Consider the following 23,939-nt stretch of genomic DNA (forward strand, 5'->3'; position numbering starts at 1 on the left):
TTTAGATCGTCTTTTGTTGCAAAAACAACTCTTAGGTTCAACTTGCTTATGAATTTCAACTTGCCTCATTTCTTCAGAGTAGCAGGAGTTAGAGGTTTTCTTGGACTCTGTGTTTTGGAGAAGGGACACTTGGTGTTCTCTAGCTCAAAGATCCATCTTAGAGATGATTTTTAAATCACCACTTGGAGTCAATCTTTGCTTAAGGTTTTTATTCCCTAAACTCCCATCCATTGTGAAGATTGTCCACTGGACTTTGTGGTGACAGCTCCCCCCACCCCCCGATCTGGCTGTGCGAACCCCTCAAATGTTTGCATCTCCTACCCATAGTGAATACTGCGTCTTAAGAATCTTCAGCCAACAGGGAAGTGAAAGAAATATTCGCGGTAAATGATCTCAGTACATCTGACAGCACTCCCCTGTGCTGCTGCCTTTGAGATCAGAGGCTGCTGTTAGAGATGTCTTGATTGATTGCTGCAGTGGTCAAAGAGTGCCACTCCCTACTTCAGTGGTTTCAAAGCCACAAACATAGATGTCCTTTCTCATAACCCAGGCCTAGGGACTTTGCACAAAGGAAAAGTTTAAAAAAAAAAAAAAGACAGCAACAACAAAGTAAATTTCATATCAATTTATATTTGATGTATACTATTTGCAATCATTTGATTCAAAAAAACCTGCTTTTCTTGACCACAGTACATGTACACATAAGCTGAGTACAGGGCTTGTCAGCCTCAGCACCGCTCACATTCTGTGGATCGTTCTTCATGGGCCGGGGGGGGGGGGTAGGTGGGGGGGAGCTGTCCTGTAAACTGTTCAGGACGTTGAGCAACAGCCTGCCTGGGTTCTACCCACGAGATGCCTGGGGTACCCTCCCCTCCTGCCCAGTCATGACGATCACAAATGTCTCCAGACACCGACATGTGCCCTTGGAGGGAAGAGGGAAGGGGTCCCTGATGGAGTCCCTGTTGGAGAACCACTTACTTGGTATATGGAGTGTGTGTGGATGAAGTCAGGCGGATCCAGAATCCCCGCTGGAAATGTATACCTTATTGGGATTTTTTTTTCCTTGCTTGCTTGTTTGTTTATTTTCATCTAATCTCCTTGGCTCTAAAAGTTATCCCAGGTACTTTTTTTCTCCATCTTCATGGATTAACCACATATTTTCAGATGTGTCACTCATGCAGAGTTGCAGAAAGTGGATAAAGATATTTCAAAGCAGGGGCACCTGGGTGGTTCAGTGGGTTAAGCCTCTGCCTTCGGCTCAGGTCATGATCTCAGGGTCCTGGGATGGAGCCCTGCATCGGGCTCTCTGCTCGGCGGGGAGCCTGCTTCTCCCTCTCTCTCTCTCTGCCTGCCTCTCTGTCTACTTGTGATCTCTCTCTGTCAAATAAATAAATAAAATCTTTTTAAAAAAAGATATTTCAAAGCAAAAAGATCTCGTGATGTTACAGATGATAACAGATTTCTGGGGAGCACTTGTCTTCCTCGGTGGACTCCTTTGGATGGCATCCATATGCCCTTGATTTGCTACTACTAAGAGTGGTTCTTCACCTTTCCTACACAGCAGCCTCCTCTGGTGAATTTTTGCAAAGCTCAGTGTTGTCTGGGGTGGGGCCTGACATTTGGTTTTCTGGAGTTTCCAGGGGATTCCACCGCATATCATGAGGTTTATGCCCTGGGGCACCTGGCTGGCTCAGTTGGTAGAACATGTGACTCTGGATCTTAGTCAGGGTCAGGAGTTCAAGCCCCACATTGGGCCTAGAGCTTACTTAAAAATAAACAGATTTTTACGAAAGTATTAACTTTCTTTAAAAAAAAAAAAAAGAGAGAGAGAGAGAGGCTTATGCCCTGGAATCATCATCCTCAGCCTCAGACAGCTGTTGGATAAACCATGCTTTGGTCTGTTCAACAGCCATTTATGTATGTTTTAGGTGCTGTTCCAGGTGCTGGGAACACAGGCCACAGAGGGCGAGCCTGCAGCAGGGCTCACTTTCTGGTGGAGAATGCGAGAGACTCTGAGCACTTTGGTGTGTGCACTTGACTGAATGAGTATGGGGTCCTTCTGTCTCATAATTTCTGTCCATGTGTGTGTCCTCTGTTGTTTGTTGTTTCTTTATGCTTTTTGAATCCTTTTTACTCAGTTATATAAAGATTTTTCACCTTCCTATAAAACATTTCAGGTATGATGGGGAGTAGACAGAAATAAACACATGAGATCTATGCACAATTAAACCACTGCTAAGAGAATCATTGCTTATAATTCTCAGGCTTCCCATATGGGAATCTGTTATCGTTTTGTTAGATCAGTCAGCTCAGCGATGCAAAGGATGGTACTCACACTTTGTAGCAGTCTAGGGCCATGAGGATTGAACCAAGGGCTTCCAGCTGTCCCTTGTGTTCTTAGTTTGTCAGAGTAAGGGGGTCTCCCCTATGACCCCATATCCCAGAGGAAGGAGAATGAGTGCAGACAGCAGCCACACTAGGAATCCACAAGATGTCAGGCTGGATGGATTGCTCAAAGCAGACCCCGCAGATGCCCAGAATGATAGGTCATGGCTGTCCAGAAACAGTAGGGTACTCCTCTAGCTTTACTAAGAGTGTTCGCTCTCTCCAAAGATGTTGGAACAAATACACCATTTGGTAGGTGCCCCATGGAGTCCCATCGTTCTGGCAACCACTAGCTGGAAAGGGAAGAGGAAGTTGGAGGACTTTCGAGACAGAGCGAGGAACTATGTGGAATGCAGTAAAAAAAAAAAAAAAAAAAAAAAAATCTGTCCCCTGCCAAGTCTGCAGCCACCCCCCACCATTTTAAAAGAAATGAATTCCATCCCAGCAAAATTAAAGTCATACATTAATTAGCCACAGGTACCCAAGATTCTTGACTCCAAGGATCCTCGTGCCTTGACCAGTTCTTTTCCCATCACACCCACAGACGAAAGGCCTCTTCCCACCTCACCCCAGCCTCATCTCCGTGCCCCAAAGAAACCCATCTCTACATTTTGGGGAAATGAAATGCAGTTGTTTGTTTGTTTTTTTTTTTCATCTAAAAAGCTGAGCCATTGGTTCTAGAAACTTTGCTACTTATTTATCTCGCTGTAGCATAATGTAATTGTGTATGTACCTTCATGAGAAGAGGATGTGAAAGCATTTTTGAGATGTGTGGCCGTTTTTTCAGTCTCGTACTGCAGAGAGGAGGCAATGTGATAAGACAACCACATTAAAGATGAAAATTGAAATGGGATGCTGGGAGCTGGTCCAGAGGAGAAGTAACATTTGTTATCGAAGCATGAGCAGAGGAGGACGTTTTTTTAATCCCAGTTTGAGATTGGCTCCATTTTAAGGATGGTCATACTTTACTGGGCATCCATGATGGCACACTTGATGTTCTACTGAATTAAGCAGTGGTAAATGACTTGGGGTTTCTGTATGAGGATGCTGAATTAGGTACTTTGGGAAGACTCTCCTGTCCAAAAATAAAGAGGGTAATGCTTCTTTAATGCTCCTGTACCCCTCACCCCGGTTCCCCAGGGAGGCAACACATGAAGGCTTTTCCTGCCGAGTGGATCTTCATTCCTAGAAAGTGTTCCTGTCCAAAATATCTTCCTCTTCTGCTCATAAGCTGGATTGAACCATTTGGGGGAAGGAAACCTCTCTTTTTAGCCCCGGGAGAATCCCATTCAGTCATCCCACTGCATCGGGTCCAGGACCTTTTATCCTTCAGAATCAGCAGTGCCCTCGGAGCAGAAGCATCCCCCAGCCCCAAACCAGTTGCCCCATCACCCAAAATCTCTCCAGTCAAAAAACTGCAAGACCAGCATCCTTGATCAAAAGCATCCTATTCCAAATCTTCCATCAGAAAGCCTCTCCTGTCTAAAGAAGTGAGCCACCTCTGGACTGTCTTGACCACGGAGAATGGAATCTTCCAGGGAAACCCAGAGTGTGCTCACAAAAGTACCACATCACCCAAGGTAGCAAGTGGGCCAGAGAGACATTGAGGAAGTGAGAGCTGTGAGCAGGCAGGGAAGGGAGGGAATGGGCCATGCCGCATCCTCTGAAGAATGGGGACGCGAGGAAGGAGAGGAGGTTGCTGTGCTGAGGCCGTGTCTTCAGGGGCTCAGGATTTGTTGGCAGAGGCAGTGTGCTGGGCACTGGTTCCGGCTGTTTTGTGTTTGCCCTCCCAGTAATCTGCAGCCTAAAGAAAAGAGAATGTCAGTCCACACAGTGTGGCTTGTTTTTATGCACGAAAAAATCACCACAGAAGAACTTCAGATAACGTATATGAATATGAAAGGTGGCCGAGATGTGTTACCTAGTGGAAACTTGAAGGAAAAAAATGGCAGAAAAGTATTTTCCGTATAAACCCCTTTTTAAAGAGTCAGTATGTGTTCATGAGTATAAATGCCTCCTATCAGTGAGCTCACCCAAGTGTCTGTATCTGTGTAGCCCACTTCTGGACATCTGTAGGAGAAAACATGAATCTGGGAATGGGTCTATGGGGAAGACATTTATTTCTCAAGTTATATCTACCTCATGTATATTTTTTCTTAACATACTATCTTCATATTTTCTTAAAAAGGGAAGAAAACTGGAGTGCCTGGGTGGCTCAGTGGGTTAAAGCCTCTGCCTTCGGCTCCGGTCATGGTCCCGGGTTCCTGGGATCGAGCCCTGCATCAGGCTCTCCACTCGGCGGGGAGCCGGCTTCCCCTTCTCTCTCTGCTAGCCTCTCTGCCGGCCTCTCTGCCTGCTTGTGATGTCTGTCTGTCAAATAAATAAATAAATAATCTTTAATTAAAAAAAGAAAGGGGAAGAAAACTGAGAAATAATAGGTAGATGATTAAGCATCGTGGCATCTCTTTGGGGAGGAGGGATGGCAGAGTGTGAGCTCTGAGGCACACAGGATGTCAGGGTGTGATGAACGTCAGGTCATGGCAATGTCTAGCCGCAGGTCCAAGAGACCTTTTTCCATGGAAACATGGTGGACCAAATCGTCTCTCAGGCTGCCTGGTGTTCCCCCAACCCACCTGGAGCCCAGACGGGTCTTTCTGGTGTTGATCTGTACCGTTTTCGGTCTGCGGATGAAGAGAGTTCTGGTTGACAACGTCCATGTTCATTTCCCTGTAAATCTGAGTATGGAGCCCAGAAAATGTTACACTGATGCGTGAGACTCAAAAAGAAACTGCTCAGGAGGGAAATCTTTGCAGCGTTGGGGTAGGCAAAGAGTTCTTAGTTGGAGCAAACAAAACATTGAGTTGTAAAAGAAGTTCATAAATTCTGCTTCTTAAAAGACACTATTAAGAAACTGGATAGGGAAGCCATGGACTGAGGAAAAAAATATATGTAACAAAGAACTTCTATCCAGAATGTTTAAGGAACTTTACAACTTTACAGTTGGGCTAAACAACCCAATTAAGCGGGGGGCACAAACTTGAAGAGAATGTTCATCAAAGAAGATGACCCGGTGGCCCTTAAGCACATAAAGAGACGCTCAACCTCATTTGTCATTAAGGAAATAAAGATCAGAACCGCAGTGAATGACCACTACACAGCTACGAGGATGGGGAGAAAATGTGAAAGCTTGACAGTTTCAAGTATTGACAAAAGTGTGGGACAACTGGAATTCTCATACAGGGTCCAGCCTCCTTGGAGGAGAGTTTGTCAGTCCCCTGTAAAGTTAAATATGCTCTTCCCAGCAGTTACCCGAGGGAAGCGGACGCGTGTTCACCAAAGACAGATGCAGAAGCTCATGGGGGCTTCTATAAGATCCCGAGCTGGAAACAGCCAAAGTGTCCTTCTGTAGGTGCACTGGTAACCAGAGCATAGTTCTGCCCACACAGCAGAATACCAGTCAGTGATGGAGTAAGGAGTGAGCTGCTGGTGCCCCATCGGGAAGAGAGAGAAAGCCAACCAGGAGTTGCCCGGGGCAAGGGTGGGTAGGCAAGGGGCACAAGGAAACTTTAGTGTGATGAAGTCTGTATCTTGGTTGTGCCCTCTGTCTTCATTCTGGTGATGGTTACCCCGGTATAAAATTCATCGAACTGTACACCCGGGAGGGCACTCTCTGTGTCTCCCTGGGGACTGGGTAGCCCCCCCCTCCCCATGATGCCAGTGTGCACACAATGAACACGGAAGGACATTTTCTCAGACCATTGCACTTTGTGTGTTTGCTAATTCCAAGGGCAAGATGTCAAGAGGAGGGCGTCCCATGCCTGACTCTCCCTTCCATTCTGCCCACAGGGCTGCATGTTTGGGCTTATACCACGTAGGAACTGGTCCATTCAGAATGAAGAGTAGGGCCGTAGGGATTGATCGTGAACGAGATCTCGGCAAGACTGGGTGTGGCACCTTTTGTGAATGCCTGGAGGCCAGCGGGAGGGCCAAGGTGCCAGGGGAATCTTTGTCTGTGGAGGCCTCGGGCATGCACGGCTCTTTGGGCGGAAGGAGGGATTGGGGAACTTGTCCTAAAATGTCCTATTTTCAGTTGGTTGATGTGTTGATTTGGCTCAGCTGGGATGGGGTTGGTGGTCGTGGTGACGTTTTGTGGGTCTGAAGCACTTTCCACGTTGCCCCTTAGGTTCTGCGAAATTCATGTGGGTGTTGATGGTACTCTTTTTCTTCAAAGGTTCTCTTTCTCTTTTGTTTCTTTCCTTTTGTCTATCTGTGGCCCTTTGCACCTTCCTCCTGTGGTCCCATGTGTCTTTGAAGAATAAAGAACCACTTTCTTTAATTTTCTGGGGGAAACAAATAGGAAAAGTCTCCTGAATTTTTTTTTTTAACCTATATTTCTTCTTGTTCTGTCCCCATCGAACCTCCTGGTTGTTGAGGAAAAGTCTGGGTAAGAGTTACCTGGGGAGGCAGGGGCCATGCAGCCTGCCCAACCCTGGTTGCCGGTAACATTTGTATTCTCGAATGGTAAGGAACCTTTGCTCTGCTGAGAAACAGGTGTGTGTTTTCTCAGCCCTCAGAGAGGAAGGGGCCCTTTCCAAAATGAGGGGTGGGAAAAGGCCTCAGCAGTGTCTTACAGAAGCTACGAGCCTTGCCTCTTGGCAACAGGCCGTGTGGGGAGGCAAGGGCATAGGAACAGCGAGAACCCTGGGAGCCGTGATTGGGACCTTAAGTCTTACAGTTCAACTAAAATATATATATAGTTATATATATATATATATCTTAATATCAGTGTGGAGTGATGACTGTTTTAGGAATTTCACCCCGGGAGTTGCCAAATAAGTTAATTTACCTGTTTCTCATACACGATACTATTAAAATAAACCTTCACTCCATTATTGAGTGTAAGTAACGGGCCTCCTGCAGGCAAAATCAAAAAAGGCCTGCAGAGTAATGTTCCTTTCCTCTGTGCCACCACCCCCCCAGCCATCACCTTTTTTGGAGACATTGTCTTCTAGAACCAGCGTCATCCTCATTATTAATCGCTCATGAGACTTTATGCTGCATCACATTACTCCCTCGGAATTAAACTGCACATATAGAGTATGAAAAACGCACTTTTTTAAACAGTGAAAAAGTCATTTCCTAGCATAATACCCCAAATAAAGTGCCGTGGAGCCATTAGTAGTAAATTGAATTTTTTGGTATGTAATTTGTACAAAAACTGACGAGTGAGAGCCCCCCTGTCCCCCCATCATTAGTCACTGGGTTTAGCGGACACCGAGGTAGTAATCTGCAGAGGCAGGCATTTTTGATGTCGACTTCAATTGCACACTTCATTTATTTGGACAGGGCACAGGCGGGGCGCGACCACGCGGCAGCACCGCACCATTAGCGAGTCTCGCCCCAGGGCAGCTGGGACGCTGCGCTGGGGCAGATGTTCTTTTCAGCCTATTCAGTGACCATTCTTGGGGGTTGTTTACTGTTGCCATGGCAACTTTCATTTCCATAGCAGCGGCGCCGCTGTTTCTCAGAGGAAAATGAATTTAGTTATAAAAGGATAATATTTTTCTCTGTCTCTATATAACCTGCCATCTGTCAACTGGGGGATCAGGAAGGATTCAGAAACCTATTAAGAATTAGAGCAACGGAGTGAGGAGGGTTTTTTTTTGTCCCGTATTAAAAGCAATAATAGATGTGGAAGCCAACATTGTGCGCTCGACATCATAACTTTAATGTTTTTCTTTATATTTTCAGAAGTGCAGGTTTTTTTCCTGTCTTTTTTGTTGTTGTTGTTCTTTCAATGCCTCCACCACCAACACCACCACTGCAGGCACGCACACAGTCTCGGAAAACACAAATTTGCATTCCGCTGACAGACGGAAATGCCCCGACGTCTTGTGCGTAGCTTTCTAGATGCAGGTATATTTAGGGCTTTCTCTTCTTGGTGCTGTGAGCTTCCTCAGTTCCTCAAAGGTTCCTAGAGCTAAACCTGTTGTCACCCCACTCCCCTCCCCCCCCGCACCAGGGGAACAAGCTTCAGGGGTGCACAGGTCAGCAGCCTGTCAAGTATGAAATCAGCAAAATGAGGGGGGACCATGCTTTGTCTGAAAAACTTACGAACCTTCCCCTTAAGTCTCATTCTAGAATCCCTTTCTTCCTCTCAAATCCACATGGGAAGAAAGTCACCTTGGGGATAGCTCATCTAGTTCCTGGATTTTTTTTTTCCTCTGTTGCTTTCATGAACTGTAGCTTGCAGGGGGAAGAACACGTGCATACACACACCGGCCCCGTTGTAAATAATGTTATTTATTGGTTGATTTTTCCAGATCCTGACATTGATGCTGCCAGTGCCATGATGCTTTTGAATACTCCCCCTGAGATACAAGCAGGTTGTGAGTAGATATTTCTATAGCCTACAGCACCATAGTTTGTGAACTTAACCTTCTCCTCTATATCCCAGGCCATAGGAAGAACTAATGCTCAAGCAGAACTTCCCTTGTAGAATCACTCCAAAACGACCACAGTGCACGATCACATACGCATGCACATGCAAGCCTGCTGCCGTGCATACGTGTGAACGAGTGCATCGGTGTGTTTCTGAGATGACAGAGTTTTTATATAATCTCAGGGTTTGAGGCTTGGGGGAAGGGAAGTGGACCCAGTAATAAGTCCCAGTGGAGAGAACTTCCGTTCTCCTGTGGGAGTAATTCCCGTGATTTGGTAGGTTCTGCTAGACAAGGCTATGCGGGGCCAGCTTAACAGTTAGGGAACTGAGCAGTGCATATTTCTAGAAATTTCTTTCCCTTCGGGGACCTCACTGATAGCAGGCTACCATTTTACAGCTAGAGAAGAGAGGTGGCAAGGTGGGTTTGCAGGAGCTCGGGGTGGCCTTGAAGTGGACCGTGGGTGCCCCCGTGTGTCAAGTCCACCAGCCCTGCAGGCTGTCGTGGAGGGGGCAGGCCTCACTTAGCCAAGCAGGCCTCCTGTCTTCGCCTTCTGTCGGCCATTGAGCAATGTCAAGCTTGAGGCCGTTCTTTTCCTCCCCTGAACTTCTCTCCCATCCACCGCCTCCTGTTTTTTCCCCACCTCTAGAGCCTAGAGTAGTGTGGTTTTAGAAAGGTCTTCTTCCCAAGTGATGACTTTAAATGGAGAGGATTGTCTCCTCCTCCTGCCGATGGGAGTCTGGTCCCTCTGCCCTCCCCCCCAGCTGGAAGCCCGCTGAGCGGATGGCCGGCACACTTGCCGGGGTCTGCTCAGGACTTCGCTGCATCGCAGTCTCCCGCTGACAGAACACACAGGTCGAAGTTGGTAGCAGGACGTAGCAGACCCCCACCACAGCACCCTCCAGGGGCCGGGGACTTCAGCTGGTTGGACCCTCTGGCTCCCTGAAGGGTGCCTGGCCTCCTGAGTCAGGGAATCCCCCCCACATCAGAGAACATCCATTCTTGGGGGCTTCTTTGAGTAGGGGACTGATGTGGAATTCCAGAACATCCTTCATAGCCCTCCCTGGGCCACAGCCTTCCCCAGAGCTTGAGGGGACTTGGCTCTATTCTTTCTCCTTCCTTCTTTTAAAAGACCCGAGGGATGCGGCCACACATTCTCAGGAGAGGCTTGTCCCTCTGGCAGAAGCTACTGTTACGTGCTCTGAAAGGTGCAGAGTTCCCATTCTTTCTTTGCTAAACTCGGATCGCCAGCAACGGAAGGGTCAGGCAGCCCGCCCCGCCGAAAAGCAGGCACCACTGCCAAGCACTGGTAGAACTAGTACAGTCCAGTAACTAGTGGTTCCCCGGTGATGTGGTTTTTCAGTGATGTTTGACGTGACAGAGAAATTGAAAAACAAAACAAAACAAAAAACTCCGTTCTCAGAGGACATGGCAGGAAGCATACAGACCAGGTTGCATAACTTGCATAACACTTTTCTTGTCCGAGCTGTGCAAGTTCTGCAGCATCTTCCTTAGCTCCCGGCCACGGTGCACAGTGATCATGGGCTTCGAGAGATGCTTTTGATGAGCCAGAATAATGGAGTTAAGAGGGAAAGAGGCAGGGGGATTGGACAGAGCTTCCATGAAAGCCCATTGTTACTGAATTCTTGAGCCCAGGTAGAAGAGGAACAGGACTGATTTTGATTAGTTAACAAATTAATGGTTTGTATAATGCTCTCGTGGCTAAATGAACTTCTCCCCACTACCTCACTAGAACACTCAAACTCTAAATAATTATTTTTTCAAGGTATCCACAGTCTGTCTTACATGAAAATGCTGAAGTTGGGTTTTGAATGCTCAGTGTTTATGTGTTGAAGCTGTCAGGTCCTTTTTAGAAGGCTTTCTTCCCATGTTGGTCTTCACCACTGTGAGAAGTCCAGCCTCAGCCATCATGAAGGCCCCACGCCAAGAAGGGGGCTCCAGGGTCCTTCCAGAAAGGAAGGAACCAGGGGGCCCCCAGAAGTCATGGAAGGAGAGCCCATTGGTAGGAGCAGCCAAGAAATCAATGTGAAGGTAGGGGAGAGGGTAGAAGACTATTTTTGTATTCACCTTTCCATCTGGCCCCAGTCTCTAGTAAAATCCCCAAGTGGTCCAGCTAGACGCTGGTCAACAGGCCAGAGTCAGGCCCCTGAAGATGAGAGTAGAACTAGAGGAAGGAAGTGAACTGGCAGTGAGTGTCCGCTGGGTGTACTTGGGTGCACTTGGGAAGCCAGGCAGCTGTTGGTCAGCCTCCTGGTAAACCAGTCCAAGGTGTGTGTTTCTACCCCGGGGCCTTGGTCTTCTCTTAGCATGTCATGGCTTCGTTCTTCCCCTCCCTCCCCCTTGTTTTCATTTTACTTGTGTCACGTTGCTTTTCCTGAGATTTGGTGAATGCCTTGTGCCGCGCCATTCCCCTGCCTTGCCAGCATGCCCGAGGCCTGGAATAAGTGGGAGGTGATTCCTCACCAAAAAGTTTCCAAGGCAGCACCCCCCCCCCCCGCCCCCAGCCACCATGCTGGAGGATGGGCAGCCCGCCTGGTGGTGTTTGTGTGCGCAAGACCCGGTGGGGACGTATGCATGGCAGCTGGGCTCCCGCAGCCCCTCTGCCCACACATGGTGAGCACGGACTGGCATCTGCATGGAGCACGCTGTGTTCAGCTCCCGGGCTGGGCTGTGGCCGAGCTCTGCTTACAGAGCCTCCTCGTGTGCTGCTATTTATAGCCCCCTGTTTTCCCCTCCTGGGCTGTGAGATGCCCTGGTTGATCCGAGGCCACCAGCCTGGTCTGTCTGCCGCTGTCACTTCTAGCTGTAAGAGGGTGCCCCGGGTGGCTTGAAAGGCTCTTCCTTTGCCATCGACCTCTGTAGCCACTCCACTGAAGGTCACCAGATAGCAGCCACTTGGATGGGTTCCTCTCATCGTCCCCGGGGCCCAGCCTCTGCAAAGCTAGCTCGGAGCTGGCAGACCAGCTACCATCCAGTCTGAGCTGAGTAGGTCATACAAAGGAGGCTTCTCAAGAAGCTGGTGAGAATTCCAGTCAGCCAAGCCCCTTTATCTTTGAGGTGTGCCATTCTGTCTTGCATGCGCTCTAGAACACTGCTTCCAGAAAAATCAGCACAGGGCATTGCTGCCTCGTTAGCTCTGAATTTTAGATTAAGCTCCTCATCGGATCCGACCACCTACCCCCGCCCCTCCAACCACTGATAAAAGTGGCTAAAAGAGACTAATTCCAGCTTCTAGAGTCCACAGAAGTACCTGCTTTGCAGTTCCCCTTTGACAAGCCCTGGGTGTCATCTTTAACCCCAATGGAGGGATTGTTATGAAGTCATATCACCATTACTCATCTTCAAAGGCTTATATAAGCCCTAGTTGCAATGTTCCCAGAGAGGAACTCTGGATCATAAACAGAACAACAAAACGGGACAGCAGAGGGGAGGGATGGAGGCGGCGTTCCGCTCCCTGCCTCGAAGTGGGGTATGTATCCAACACGCCAGGCACTGGAGAAGAAAGGCGACCAGCACGTAGGCTCCCCCATTCCAGCCCCCTTCCCAGCATCCTTCCAAGTAAGCAGGTGGAAAGACCGACTTCGGGAAGGGGAAGGATTATCGGTATCACTTGCTGCTCAACTTATGGCCTCTGGTAGCGTTAGCCAGGGCTGCCCTCCAAAGGCAGCAGTAGGAGCTCCGAGGTTTATTTTAGAAGCTGTGAAAATCAAGGAAGCGGAGCGTCAGGAGGGAAGCTGAGGAAGCCGGGATGGGGAAGTGCCGGGCTGGCGGAGCCTGGAGGGAAGTCTGTCTTGTGCCATCGACGTTTTTTTAGGTTCCAAGGTGATCACGGTTAGATCACGGTGAGCAGTGTTGCTGGGCTCAGCTCTCTGTGTGTGGGTTCCCATCTTCTGGTTAAAAATAAAGAAGTTTCAAGTCACTCTGTAGCATGGGAGAAAGTGGTCAGTCGGCAAGAACTGGGAGCTCTGGGGGTCCTATCCTTGGCACCTCCTCTCAGCAGCTCGAGGATCTCAGGCGCATGTCTTCTTGCGAGTAAAAGCTGAATATTGAGTTGCTCTAACAGCACAGGATGGTGCTGGAGGCCTGCGCCGGACATGTCCAGTTTCGCACTACGTCCCTTCTCAGACGGAGCTGAAGGACCCATTTCAGGGCATTGGGTGGGCTGGGCTGGTTGTAAAGGGCTTGGTCTTGAGGTGTTCTGGCTTACCCTGAGGGCAATACAGATCAATAGGAGGGGAGGCTTGCGGACAGAAAAAGGGCCGAGGAATGCATTCATGCTCCTTCCGAGTCCCCCAGACCCAAGACTAGTTAAATATGGACCTCAGGATGCCTTTCTTAGACGTTTTAGCCTGGCTGCGATTCGTTTTTCGGAAGCCTCGTTCCTGACGCTTGGGGATGGAGACTGGAAGGAGGGAAGATGGGAGAATAGTTAAGTGCCACAGCTGGCTTCTGGCAGCCCGTGAGCAAATACGAACACATCGTCATCCCACCATGGAGAGCGTTGCCAGTGATAAGGACTGAGAAGTGCCAGGGCTGGCACAAGCCGCATTCGGTTGCAGCTCATTTGAGACCAAACTCCAGGAGTCAGGAGAAGAGCCTAGTTTATGTGCCAGAAGTCTTGCGAGGCTCGGGAAATAGCTTGGGGAAAGCCTTTTAATGTGGCGGGATAGCTTTGTCCATGAGATTCTCTCTGAAGTGAACACACTTCATTAATCAGGAAGATGTTTTAGTGGGTGAGTACAGATTTGGGGATAACTACAAAAAGCATAAAAGGCTAGAAGAATGTCCCCCTGTCTTGACACAGGGAGGCCTTAGCTTCTGTTCCTTCTAGATCGTTGGTAAGAAGATGCTGGAGGGATGGGATGGGATGGGATGGTGGAGGGGGGTGAACAAGATGGCGATGATGAGCTTACAGAACGGACCAGTTTACATCAGTCTTCCTATTTAATACTCAGAACCACCCTAGGAGCTGTGTTTATGCGAAGTTTAGAGGGGAGGAAACGGTGGCACAGGAAGGTTAGGGCACTTGTCCAAAACTGCGGAGCTAGTGGTAGGACAAGACTTCAGTGGAGACTGAAGCCATGTTGCCCCGAGCTTGTTCTCTTATCCATTGCACAACACTTCCTCCATGGAGGCTTAAATGAGGTGAGACGCATCAGTGGACCCTGGGCTTCAGTCTGTGTGCACTGAGGACTGGTTTCCTTTCTTTGTTCCCCTCCCTGTTGGGCATGGCCTTGGGGCTTAAAGGTTCTAGGCACTTGGGCAGAGGATTCTGGGCTTGGGGCAGTGTCCTTGGGGTTGCTTTTCTTCTTTGACTGGCGAATGACTCACTGGCCATGTCAGAGTCCAGAGAACCTGTGCTCTGTGACTCCCATCTGCTGTCTTCACTTCCCAGGGCACCCCAGTCGTTGTCCCAGGATTTTTGGGTGTCTCAGGCATTTTTCTACCAGGGGTGACCCTGACCTGATTTCCACAATGGGAGCAGAAGCACCGGTCAGAGCAGTCATTGACGCTCCAGCTGTGCTCTGTGACCAGGAAGATGGCTAAGTTCTAGCACCTTACGGTTTGTCTCCCTCTGTCCTTACGGACTTCGGCTCACCGGGAGTGGAGACAGCACAGGCTACCTCGGGGTGCTCTGAGGACCGTGGTGGTGGTGGTGATGACGGTGCTGATATCAATGGCCGAGATGTATTTTCTTAACATTAGTGCCTTTATTAACTCTGAAATCTCCACTCTGTGGGATAAATTTCATTTCTGTCCCCGTCCTCTTACTGAAGCAGCTCGCTCAGCAGACACAGGCAGTGAATGACAGAGATGGGACACAGACCCAGGGCCTTTCAATACCAGAGTGTGGCTGTCAGCCACTACACTCTGGACCATGTCCCTGCTCAGAACCCTTTAATGGTTTCTCCAGTCCCCATGGGGCAAAGCCCAAAGGACCTCATTCCTACAGACGATCACACACTTTCGCAAAATTACTTTTTGTTCTTGTGCACGCTGCCATTGTTACTTCCAGGCCTTGTGTGTGCCATTCCTCTGCCTGGAATGCCACCTTCGCTGGCCCTTTCTACAGGAAGTCTTCCCAGGGACCCTTTACTACGGGTCAGGTGTCTCCATCCTTCTGTGCCTACAGGCCCCCGGCCCCAGCACCTGTCGTGGTGTGTTTCCCTTGCCTCTTTAATTCTCTATCTGTCCCACTTAACTGTGGCAGCCCTGTGTCCCCTTCATCAAATACCTAAGCAGACACTTGGTATGCCAGTCCATTAATCAATACAGTCCGTATACAGGACTGTCATGGTTTGCTGGTGAGAATTACAACTGTGGTTATCAATTTTAAATTTTTAAGTTATTTTAACAAGTAGTCCTTTCTGTCAGATTGTCTTGCTGTTCTGAATGAGATCCCTAGTAACTGTTGTTTTCAACAGTATTATCAAAATTGAACTCAGCCTGTGGCTGTCGGGCCATTTTGAAGAGACTGTCATACAGAAAAATAACCGAAAAAACCCTTTGCCGAGGTCCCCAAAACAGACAAACCAAAAGCCTCTCTTTTCAAACTACCCACAGCACATGTCTGCAAACCCCAGAGCTCTCCTGATTTTTGTGTGTCTGTCCTTGGGAATTATGGGTATGTTTCCTCCTGGGTTTTCTTTTGAAAGCCTTAATAATCTTAGTTCCTGTTTTTATGTCTATGATCCATTTCTAAGTAACTTTCATGTATGGCCTGAAGTAAGGACTAAGGTTCATTTTTTCCCAAATGGGTCTACAGTTGTTCTGTTTTCCCCCACTGTGTTGTCTTGATAACTCCGCCAAAAATCAAGTTGCCCGTGTATGTGTGGATATATTTCTGAATTCTGTGTTCTTCCTTGATCGATAGATCTCTACTGACACTAATCCCACTCTGTCTCATAGCTCTGTAGGACGTCTTGAAATCAGTAATGTAAGTCAGTTAATATAAATTTTAGACCCTCTTCCTTAGAACTTACCAGCTAACCAAAATAGGATACTTACTAAGAGTATCACATTATACAGGTTTCATGCTTCTAAGATAATTGGTAAGTCTCCCGTCTCAGATGATCTGCTGTCTGAAATCAGGGTAAGGGACACGGGTAAGAGTTCCTGATCTAGTTCAGCCTACTGTCACAGTTAAATATGGTAGGAGAATGGGAAAATTCTGGACCACTGGACTGCACTGGGACTATTGACTTTGGGCACTAGTTTTAATTCTGTCTCCCATCTGCCTTTTAGAAAACCCAGTGGCAAGGGCTTTGCACAAACCTATTAAAAAAAAAAAAAGTAGCAAAAATATTAGCAAGAGCCACAGAATTCTCAAGCAATCAGTCTATATATCCCATATTCAGGAGTAGACATTCATCCTGTATGAGGGACCTCTTGTTGAAGGTGTGGCATATTAATGTAAACATTCCCTTAGAAGCCTAAAATTTATAGGAGTAGAAAGTAGTGTTTGTGTTTTGTAAGGAGTAGTCTACTCAATATGGGCATGAAGAACTTAATATCCAGAAGAGTTTTCATTTTTGAATGTATAGTTTTCTAGATCCTTTTCGGTGTGGCCTCTGTTTGGGAAAGCCTGGTTTATCCACCTTGCCTGTGGATGAGACTGCCAGCGGCTGTATGAGCACAGCCAGAGCTCGGGTGACTCAGGATGCTATTCAGAGAAGGAAGAAGAGATTTCGGTCACTTGCACAAAGTCACACAAGAGGAAGTAAGATTAAAGCTAAGACTCCAAGCCCTGCACCAGGGCTCTCACTTCCTGAGGCACGCCTGGCCCCGTGGACACAGGGAGGAGAATTGGTAGTACAGTGAGCGTATTAGCTTGAACCAAATGAAACTGCTGTTTGGGAGCTTGAAAAAGATGGACTGTCAGGGATTTCCTGTGGTTCCCCTGTTGCATGACTTCTCAGACAGGTGTGAGGCCACTGTAGGATTGTATGGAAACAGATGGGATCCGATGGTCCCTGGCAAAAAGGTTCACTTAGGGTTACCAAGGACGAGGGTATTTAGGAGAAGACGGGATGATGAGAGAACTCTCGGGAGATTTGCTCGGGAGAAGCTTCGAGAAAGGAGGAAGTGGGCCCTCCCAAGTGGGCTCTGCATGATTCTGAGGCAGGAGCCAGAGCTTCCCTTAACAACCCTCTGAGGAGGGGTCTTTCCTCAGCAGCAGAAATCATTGTGAACATGAACTGTATGGTGAGCGCTGAGGTGCCAAGTAGCTTTTGCAAAATCAGCTTTGCTGTTATTTCGGCTCTATTTTTCCCTTGTTGGATTAAGGACAAATAGAAAGGTGTTCTCAGCTTCTGACCATGATGGGAGAAGCATGAGGAAATGCTTTTGTTTGGTCATTGCTGTCAGACTTCTGTCAGTGTTCTTGAGATCCTGTTAGGGTCTGACTGGAAATGAAAGCTTGTATTTAAATGCAAGAAGATATTGTTTGAAGCACGTTTTTTAATACTCACCCTTTTCTAAACCAGCGCATCAATAATTTGATTGTAAGGTATTGGTCTGACACAGCTGACTGAATTTCTTTCTTGAGGCATGGTATTTTTCTTTCCCTGTGTGCATGTGTGTGTATGTGTGTGCGTGGACGCACGCACATGTATTTCTCTCTGTCTCTGCTCACTCTCTATGCCAATAATAATCACTTTCTCTCTCTTTCAGTTTCCCTTTCCTGCTCTTTCTCTCTGGTGTGTCCAAAATTTCTGACTCAAAACAGAAATCTTCACAGTTGAACTCACGTGTGGTGCCTTTTTCCTTTTTGTTTTTCCAGTTCCTCCAGGAGTGATACAAAATGGAGCACGGGTTCTGAGCCGTGGGCTGTTTCCTGGAGTTCGGCCTTTGCCAATCACTCCCATTGGAATGACGGCAGCTGTGAGGTAAGGGAGACACTGGGCAAAGCCTGCCTAAGGAGTGGGTAGGGCATCATCTTGTTTCCCCCGGGGTCACTTGGGATGAAGAGGCCCAGCCTCTAAATAGTGAAGACGGGTAACCTGGTTTGCGTGTTCAGAAAAGTCAGAGTAACTCCCAGGGACCCCAGTCCAGGCGCCAGCTTCTCTTCCTAGGCTCAAATTATCTTGGTCTTTTAGCAGATGAGAAGATGAAGACAAATTAAGCATGTTTGTTCTAAGAAGGTGGGGCAAGGTGGGGAAAAGGAAGTGGTGAGCAAGTTGCTCATTAGATTCTAGGCCAACTGGTCTACCTCTAGAATGAAATGCAAAATCCTGTGTGAAAAGTGCTTTGGTAAGTGGGATATAAATAACAGGAGGCATCACTCCCCTTCTTCCAAGAATCGGGTCAGTTGCCACATGAACTCTTCCTTGGGAAGTTGCTTTGTTCTACCCTTCTTACTCCATTACCAGCCCTGGGTTAGGGTCTCTCGCTAGCTTTGACCCCTCACAGATGCCACTCTGGATACCACCTTCTGTTTTCCTGCTGCTTCTCTGCCTCCTGCCGCCCACCCATCAGCCACTGCCAGACTGATTTCCTAAAATGTGCCTCTCTGGCTGTCTGCAGAAGCACCTTCCATGACTCCCACACATCAGTCTGACATCACCCTGGTCCTTCCATCTCCTTGAGTCAAATTTGTCCCCCAGAGGTGTCCGGTGTTGGCCCATCTTATCCACACAGAGGTAACTGGATAAGGCATCTGAGTCTGCCTCAGACTCCTCGTGCAAAGCAGCACCTCCTTCAAGGTCCATCACAAAAACGATTGCTTCACAAAGCTTTTCTGAATGTGGCCTCTGAGCCTCCCTGGTTGGCTTTCTCTTTCCTTTGAAAGCCCCATACTTTGGTTGTGGCCCTTTGATGGGTGACCCTGTGTGGTAAAACTCTTCTGTGTGTCCTCCTCTCCTCTCAGTGGTTCGTTTGCCGTAGATAGAGGCTGGCTTTCACTCACTTGGCTGATGGCTAACGACTCCTCACATTTGCACAGTGTCGGGCCTAGGCTCTCGCTCGGAAGGCCCGTCGCCCTGAGCTGTGCCCCCCACAGCATCCTCTCCTTGCTCACGCTCTGCACTTTTGGATCAAGTTTGCATCTGAAGGCCATTTCCCTTTCATAGTGTCTCATGTCCCAAAGGAAACCCAGCCCAGAAAGTCTGTTAGGGGGCCTGAGGGAGATGCAAGGCCCAGCTCCCTCATGGGAAGCAACCACGTGACGCTTTCCCCCGCTCTTGTGGCAAACCAACCTACTCTTTCCAAGATGGAAGTCCTCCGATCTTCAGGGCAGACACTGGTGTCTAGGACCTGATGAAGAGGGAATCTGGTTGGAATTAGAGTAGTAATAAATGTATAAAACCACATACCATTTCTGCTAATCCAACATGGTGATACTTTCCAAAAAATAGATGGGAAGGGTCTCTCTCTCGTACTTTCCAGTATCTTCCATGGCTCTCTGTAGATCAGTAATTCCTGAGTTCACAAATGAAAAGCCTCTTCCATGAAGCCAAAGTACCAATGCCTTTGCCTCCCGTTATTGAGAGAGACATATTCCATTTTCTGTTCTTGCTTAAAATCTTTTCAGCCTCACCTCCCGCTTGACGTTTTTGGCTGACAGGACTTTGAGACTGTAGACTAGTTTCTCATGGAACAACAGCCCGTGTTACCAGATTCCAGGCATAGATTTCAGTTTGTCATCCTGAGCATTCTTTCATCCCTTTCCAGGATGGGGCTGGAGGTGGCTTCGGCCATTTCTTGGAGCAGAGCGCGGGGGAGCCAGGCACACAGGGAGCCAGGCGTAAGACCAGGTTGGCCTTCAGCAGGAGCCAGCCCCTAATTTTAATAATTACCCTCGTAGCACATATATTAGCATACACGATACTGATTAGTACTCCCTAGAGGATTATTTAAAATATTGATTTCCTTTTTTTCCCCTCCTGGTTATGTTTCGGGTGGGCGATAACAAAGCACCACTGTACAACAGTGACATCTTGTCTCTCATTAGTCGCCACTTCTCCAGTCCAGGAAGCACCTCACTTTGGCTCTGCCACAGTGAGAGACCACAGAACAGGTTTCTGGTGCATTCAGGAGACAAAAACCACACTAAGTGTTGGAGCAGGGAGACTTTCATGTAAAGAACCATTAGCCAGGTAGGAAGTTATTAACCAAGTAACTGGAAGGGTAAAAAGAGAGCTCCAGGTATCATGGGGAGAGCAGTTGCTGGAAGCAGCCATATCCCCTGGGGCTAAGAGAAGAAAGGGAAGAGGTTATGATGGTTGCCCGGCAGAGGTGGACCTCAGCAGAGGAGCTGGTGGTGGGGATCTAGACCTCTGGCCGGTAGCCCTCACTGGGGTTGCTGAAGTCTCTGAGCTGGGAGGAGGGACCTGTGGAAGGACCAGAAGGATCTCAGGAGATCCCAGGATCTCCTGCTGGTGCAGGCCCTATAAGGGAACGTGAAGAAGTGGGTTCTGTAAGCGTCAGAGGGAGTGTGAGCTGGATTCAGCAGCTTCTGCGGGAACTGCTGCCTCCAGGGAAGAGGAGACACGCCGGAAGGGGCGTGTCCTTTCTTCCTCCGCCCTCTTCCCAGTCTTTCCAGGGCACGTCCTGTGGTCTGAGCCTAACGTGGAGCCTGATGGTGTGGCAGCCCCAGCCCCAGCCTGCAAAGCAGTGTGGAAGGGTGGGTTTGGGGCTGAGTGACAGTAGCCTCAGAACGGCACCACTTGCTTGATGGCTGTCCATTGGGAAAGCACGCCTAGCTTAAGAGTGACCTTCCTGAGCCTGCTGAGACGTTTTCAGTGAAATGCACAACTGCTGGTTTGCAAAACTAGACAGGTTACTGTCTGCATAAAGAAGAGAGAATCAGTCAAGAAAACCATGGTGCTTTTGCAGTGCATTATCCAAATACAAATTCCGCACCTTCCAGCTCAGTTTTAAGAGGAATTAGGGACAGGAGTGTTGCAAGCTCTGTAAGGTCAAGTACCCTTGCTCAGAATACTTGGCCTTCTTCGTGCCCCACATGCCTGGCAAATAATGGGCCCTGAGATGCTTTCAGAAAGAGTACATACAAACATAGCCACAGGGGTATTTGCAAAACCAATGTCTTTGTAAAACCCATTAATAAGTCTTTGGGCAGGGGCATTTGTTTTGCTCTTTCACATTCAGTGTAATTTAAAATTTTTTAAAAATTTGACCATGTGTCTGAGGTTAAAAGGAAAACAGTCCACAGGAGAACAGAACAACAGCAGATGGCGGCCAGCCCCTGTGGCGGTGACCAAGGGTTCCTGGGGGTGTTCATCGTTTCCACCACTGCCCCGTTAGTGCAGGGGGGCGGGGGGGGGGTAGTGTGGAGGGAGGGCTGGAGAGTCATTAGCACCCACTAAAGACCGATTTCCTACTCTGCTTTGTGTGACAGGTTTTCTGTGTGAGTCTAAGCGACTTCTCCTTAAGTGAAAATATTTGTCTTTCAGGGATTTTTTTTTCCACCACTGAGTGGCAAAGGCCATGTTTGTTTGTCTTAACTCTGAAACTGTTATTGACATAGATGAAGTGTTACTTTTATTAGCTGATCATTACACAGCTTGTATTTGCTGGGTTCCTTTGCATATAATTATGATGTGAAATCTCCTTGTAAGAGTATCTGTCAATAGTGTAATTGACTTTACAGTGTTGACTTTTTACTCAATAACCTCAGAGATTGGCCCATCCTTAGTCATTGGAAACCCGCTTATTTTTACATTTGCCTGGGCATGGAGTCCTCAAAACATACTATCCTCAAAATGACTCTCACACGTCTTAAAGTTTTATGCCTGTGTCTTCGGTTTTCCCAGAGACATTTCTTTTTTTTTCTTTTTTCTTTTTTTTCCTTTTATAGAGAGATAGTGAGAGAGGGAACACAAGCAGGGGGAGTGGGAGAGGGAGAAGCAGGCTTCCCAACAGATCAGGGAGCCTGATGTGGGGCTCGATCCCAGGACCCTGGGATTATGACCTGAGCTGAAGGCAGACGCTCAACGACTGAGCCACACAGGCGCCCCCCCAGAGACATTTCTTGCAGAGAATACATTGGATGGAACAAACTATTAGAGCCCTAGGAGAACTGTTTCTGGCCCTCTTGGGAAACAGGAGCCCAAATTTCTTACATTTATAGCATTATGGGCGGCCTTCCAGGTAGGGGCCATAGAAACTCTCTGGGATCTGGGCCCCCTTGCTTTCAACTCTGAGGGCTCTTTTTGACCCCAAGTGATCATTCAGGTGGTAGAGAGGAATTAAATATCCCAAGTTTTGCCAAAGAGGACTGGGAGGAAATTGCTGGGGGTGGAGGTCCTTTATAAGGCAGCAGAGCCAGAAATTACACACAAGAACTCAGGAACCAAGTTTCCCCGGTCCTTACCCTGTGATTGTGTGTATGTGTGTTCCTGGGCTTCTCACGAGAAAAGCAGTCTTACGGATTATTAGGGTAAGCAGAGTTCCGTGCCGGGCGCCTGGTATGCATTAAGTAGGTGTTTGATAAAATAAATAATGTGGAAAAACACACAACCCAGGGCAAAGGACTTGAAGAGACATTTCTCCCAAGAAGAAAATACAAATGGCCAAAGCACATGCAAAGATGCTCGGCATCTCTAATCATTAGGGAAATGCAAATGAAAACTGTGAGATACTACCTCACACCTATTAGGATGACCCATAGCGACAGCAGAAACTAACAAGTGTTGACGAGGATGTGGAAGACTTGAACCCCTTGTACGCTGTTGGTAAGGATGTAACATGGTGGAGCTGTTGTAGAAAACAGTATGGCGGTTCCTTAAAAATAAAAAATCAAATTACCATATGATCCAGCAAGTCCGCTTCTGGGTTTGTACCCAAAAGAACCAAAAGTAGAGTCTTGACGGGATATTTGTTCATCCATGTTCATAGCAGCGCTGTTCACAATACCTAAAATGTTTAAGCAACCCAAGGGTCTGTCAACAGATGAATGAATAATCAGTGTGTGGTATATACACACAATGGAATCTCATTCAGCCTTGAAAAGGAAAGACATTCTGATACATGCTACGGTATGGATAAGCCTTGAGGACAGACATTAAGTGAAATAATCCAGTCACAAAAAGACAAATGCTATGTTCCACTTACATGCTACCGATATTTAGGGTAGTCAGAATCCTACAGACAGGAAGTAGAAGGGTGGCTGCCAGTGGCTGAGGGGAGGAAGGAGTGGAGAGTTAGTGTTTATTGGGGACAGGGTTGCAGTTCTATAAAATGAAGAGTTCTAGAGTTGGATAGTGGTGGTGGCTGCACAGTATCCTGAATACATTCGATACCACTGACCTGTAGAATTGAAAATGGTCAAGACGGCAAGTTTTTCGCGTTTGTGTGTTTTACCACAGTAAAACCAATTGGGGAAAAAAATAAAGTTAATAATGTGGGGAGCCTTGGATTCATCCAGCCTGCCCTCCACACGCCTTCCCAGGTCCCCTTTCTGAGCACCTGAAGCTTAGCCCCAAACCCCAGGAAAAGGCTAGATTGAGCGTCTTATGCCCCCTTCAGGACAGTGTACATCTGTGCCCAAGCCATTGTCTTTAAGGAGTGGGGGCCGTCATCTGAACCACAGCAGTTTATAAAATTATAAGAAAGTCCCATCCAGTCACCTTCTAAAGCTTCTCAGTATTATTTGGACCTCAAATGGAAACTACAGTTCCCATGGCACAGGAAGCGAGTCAGGAATTAATGGTCTTACTCTAAAACAAAGCATCAGTGCCTGAGGTGCTGTCAGAATGGAACATCAGAAAACTCCTCTCAGCCTAAGATCTGCTCCTGGTCACCTAACTGTGTCTTTCTCCTTGAGAAAGTGTTTGTCACAGGAGTTCAGTAAGCTGACAACGTTCAGTTTTAAGATAGGGTATAGTCTAACAACAGAACTTGAAGGAAGATTTGCCCCTGGTCTGTCTTTTTCTTTCTTTCTTTCTTTTTTTTTTTAAGGAGACAAAGCTTTGCCCTTCTGTTTTTTTTTAAGTAATCACTACACCAACATGGGGCTCGGATTTACAACCCCAGGATCAAGAGGAGCATCCTCTGCTGACTGAGCCAGCCAGGTGCCCCTGGGCTTTCTTTTTTTTTTAATTGAAGTATAGTTGACACACAATTTTCCATTAG

At 47.7% G+C, this 23,939-nt stretch overlaps 1 protein-coding gene across 4 annotated transcripts in view; it reads left to right on the top strand.

Annotated features, from left to right (window-relative positions):
- FOXN3 (forkhead box N3) overlaps positions 1-23,939 on the top strand; it is a 391,874-nt gene that overhangs the window by 357,494 nt on the left and 10,441 nt on the right. For 2 of the 4 annotated variants that reach the window (XM_080807757.1, XM_080807756.1), the window contains 2 exons: positions 8,709-8,774; positions 17,629-17,734. In XM_080807757.1, the coding sequence (XP_080663883.1) occupies positions 8,709-8,774; positions 17,629-17,734 (172 nt within the window). The remainder of the gene's footprint in view (positions 1-8,708; positions 8,775-17,628; positions 17,735-23,939) is intronic. The other 2 variants (XM_080807758.1, XM_080807759.1) reach the window with 2 other exon arrangements.

Source organism: Martes martes (assembly GCF_963455335.1).
Source record: "Martes martes genome assembly, chromosome: 7".
Taxonomy (NCBI): domain Eukaryota; kingdom Metazoa; phylum Chordata; class Mammalia; order Carnivora; family Mustelidae; genus Martes; species Martes martes.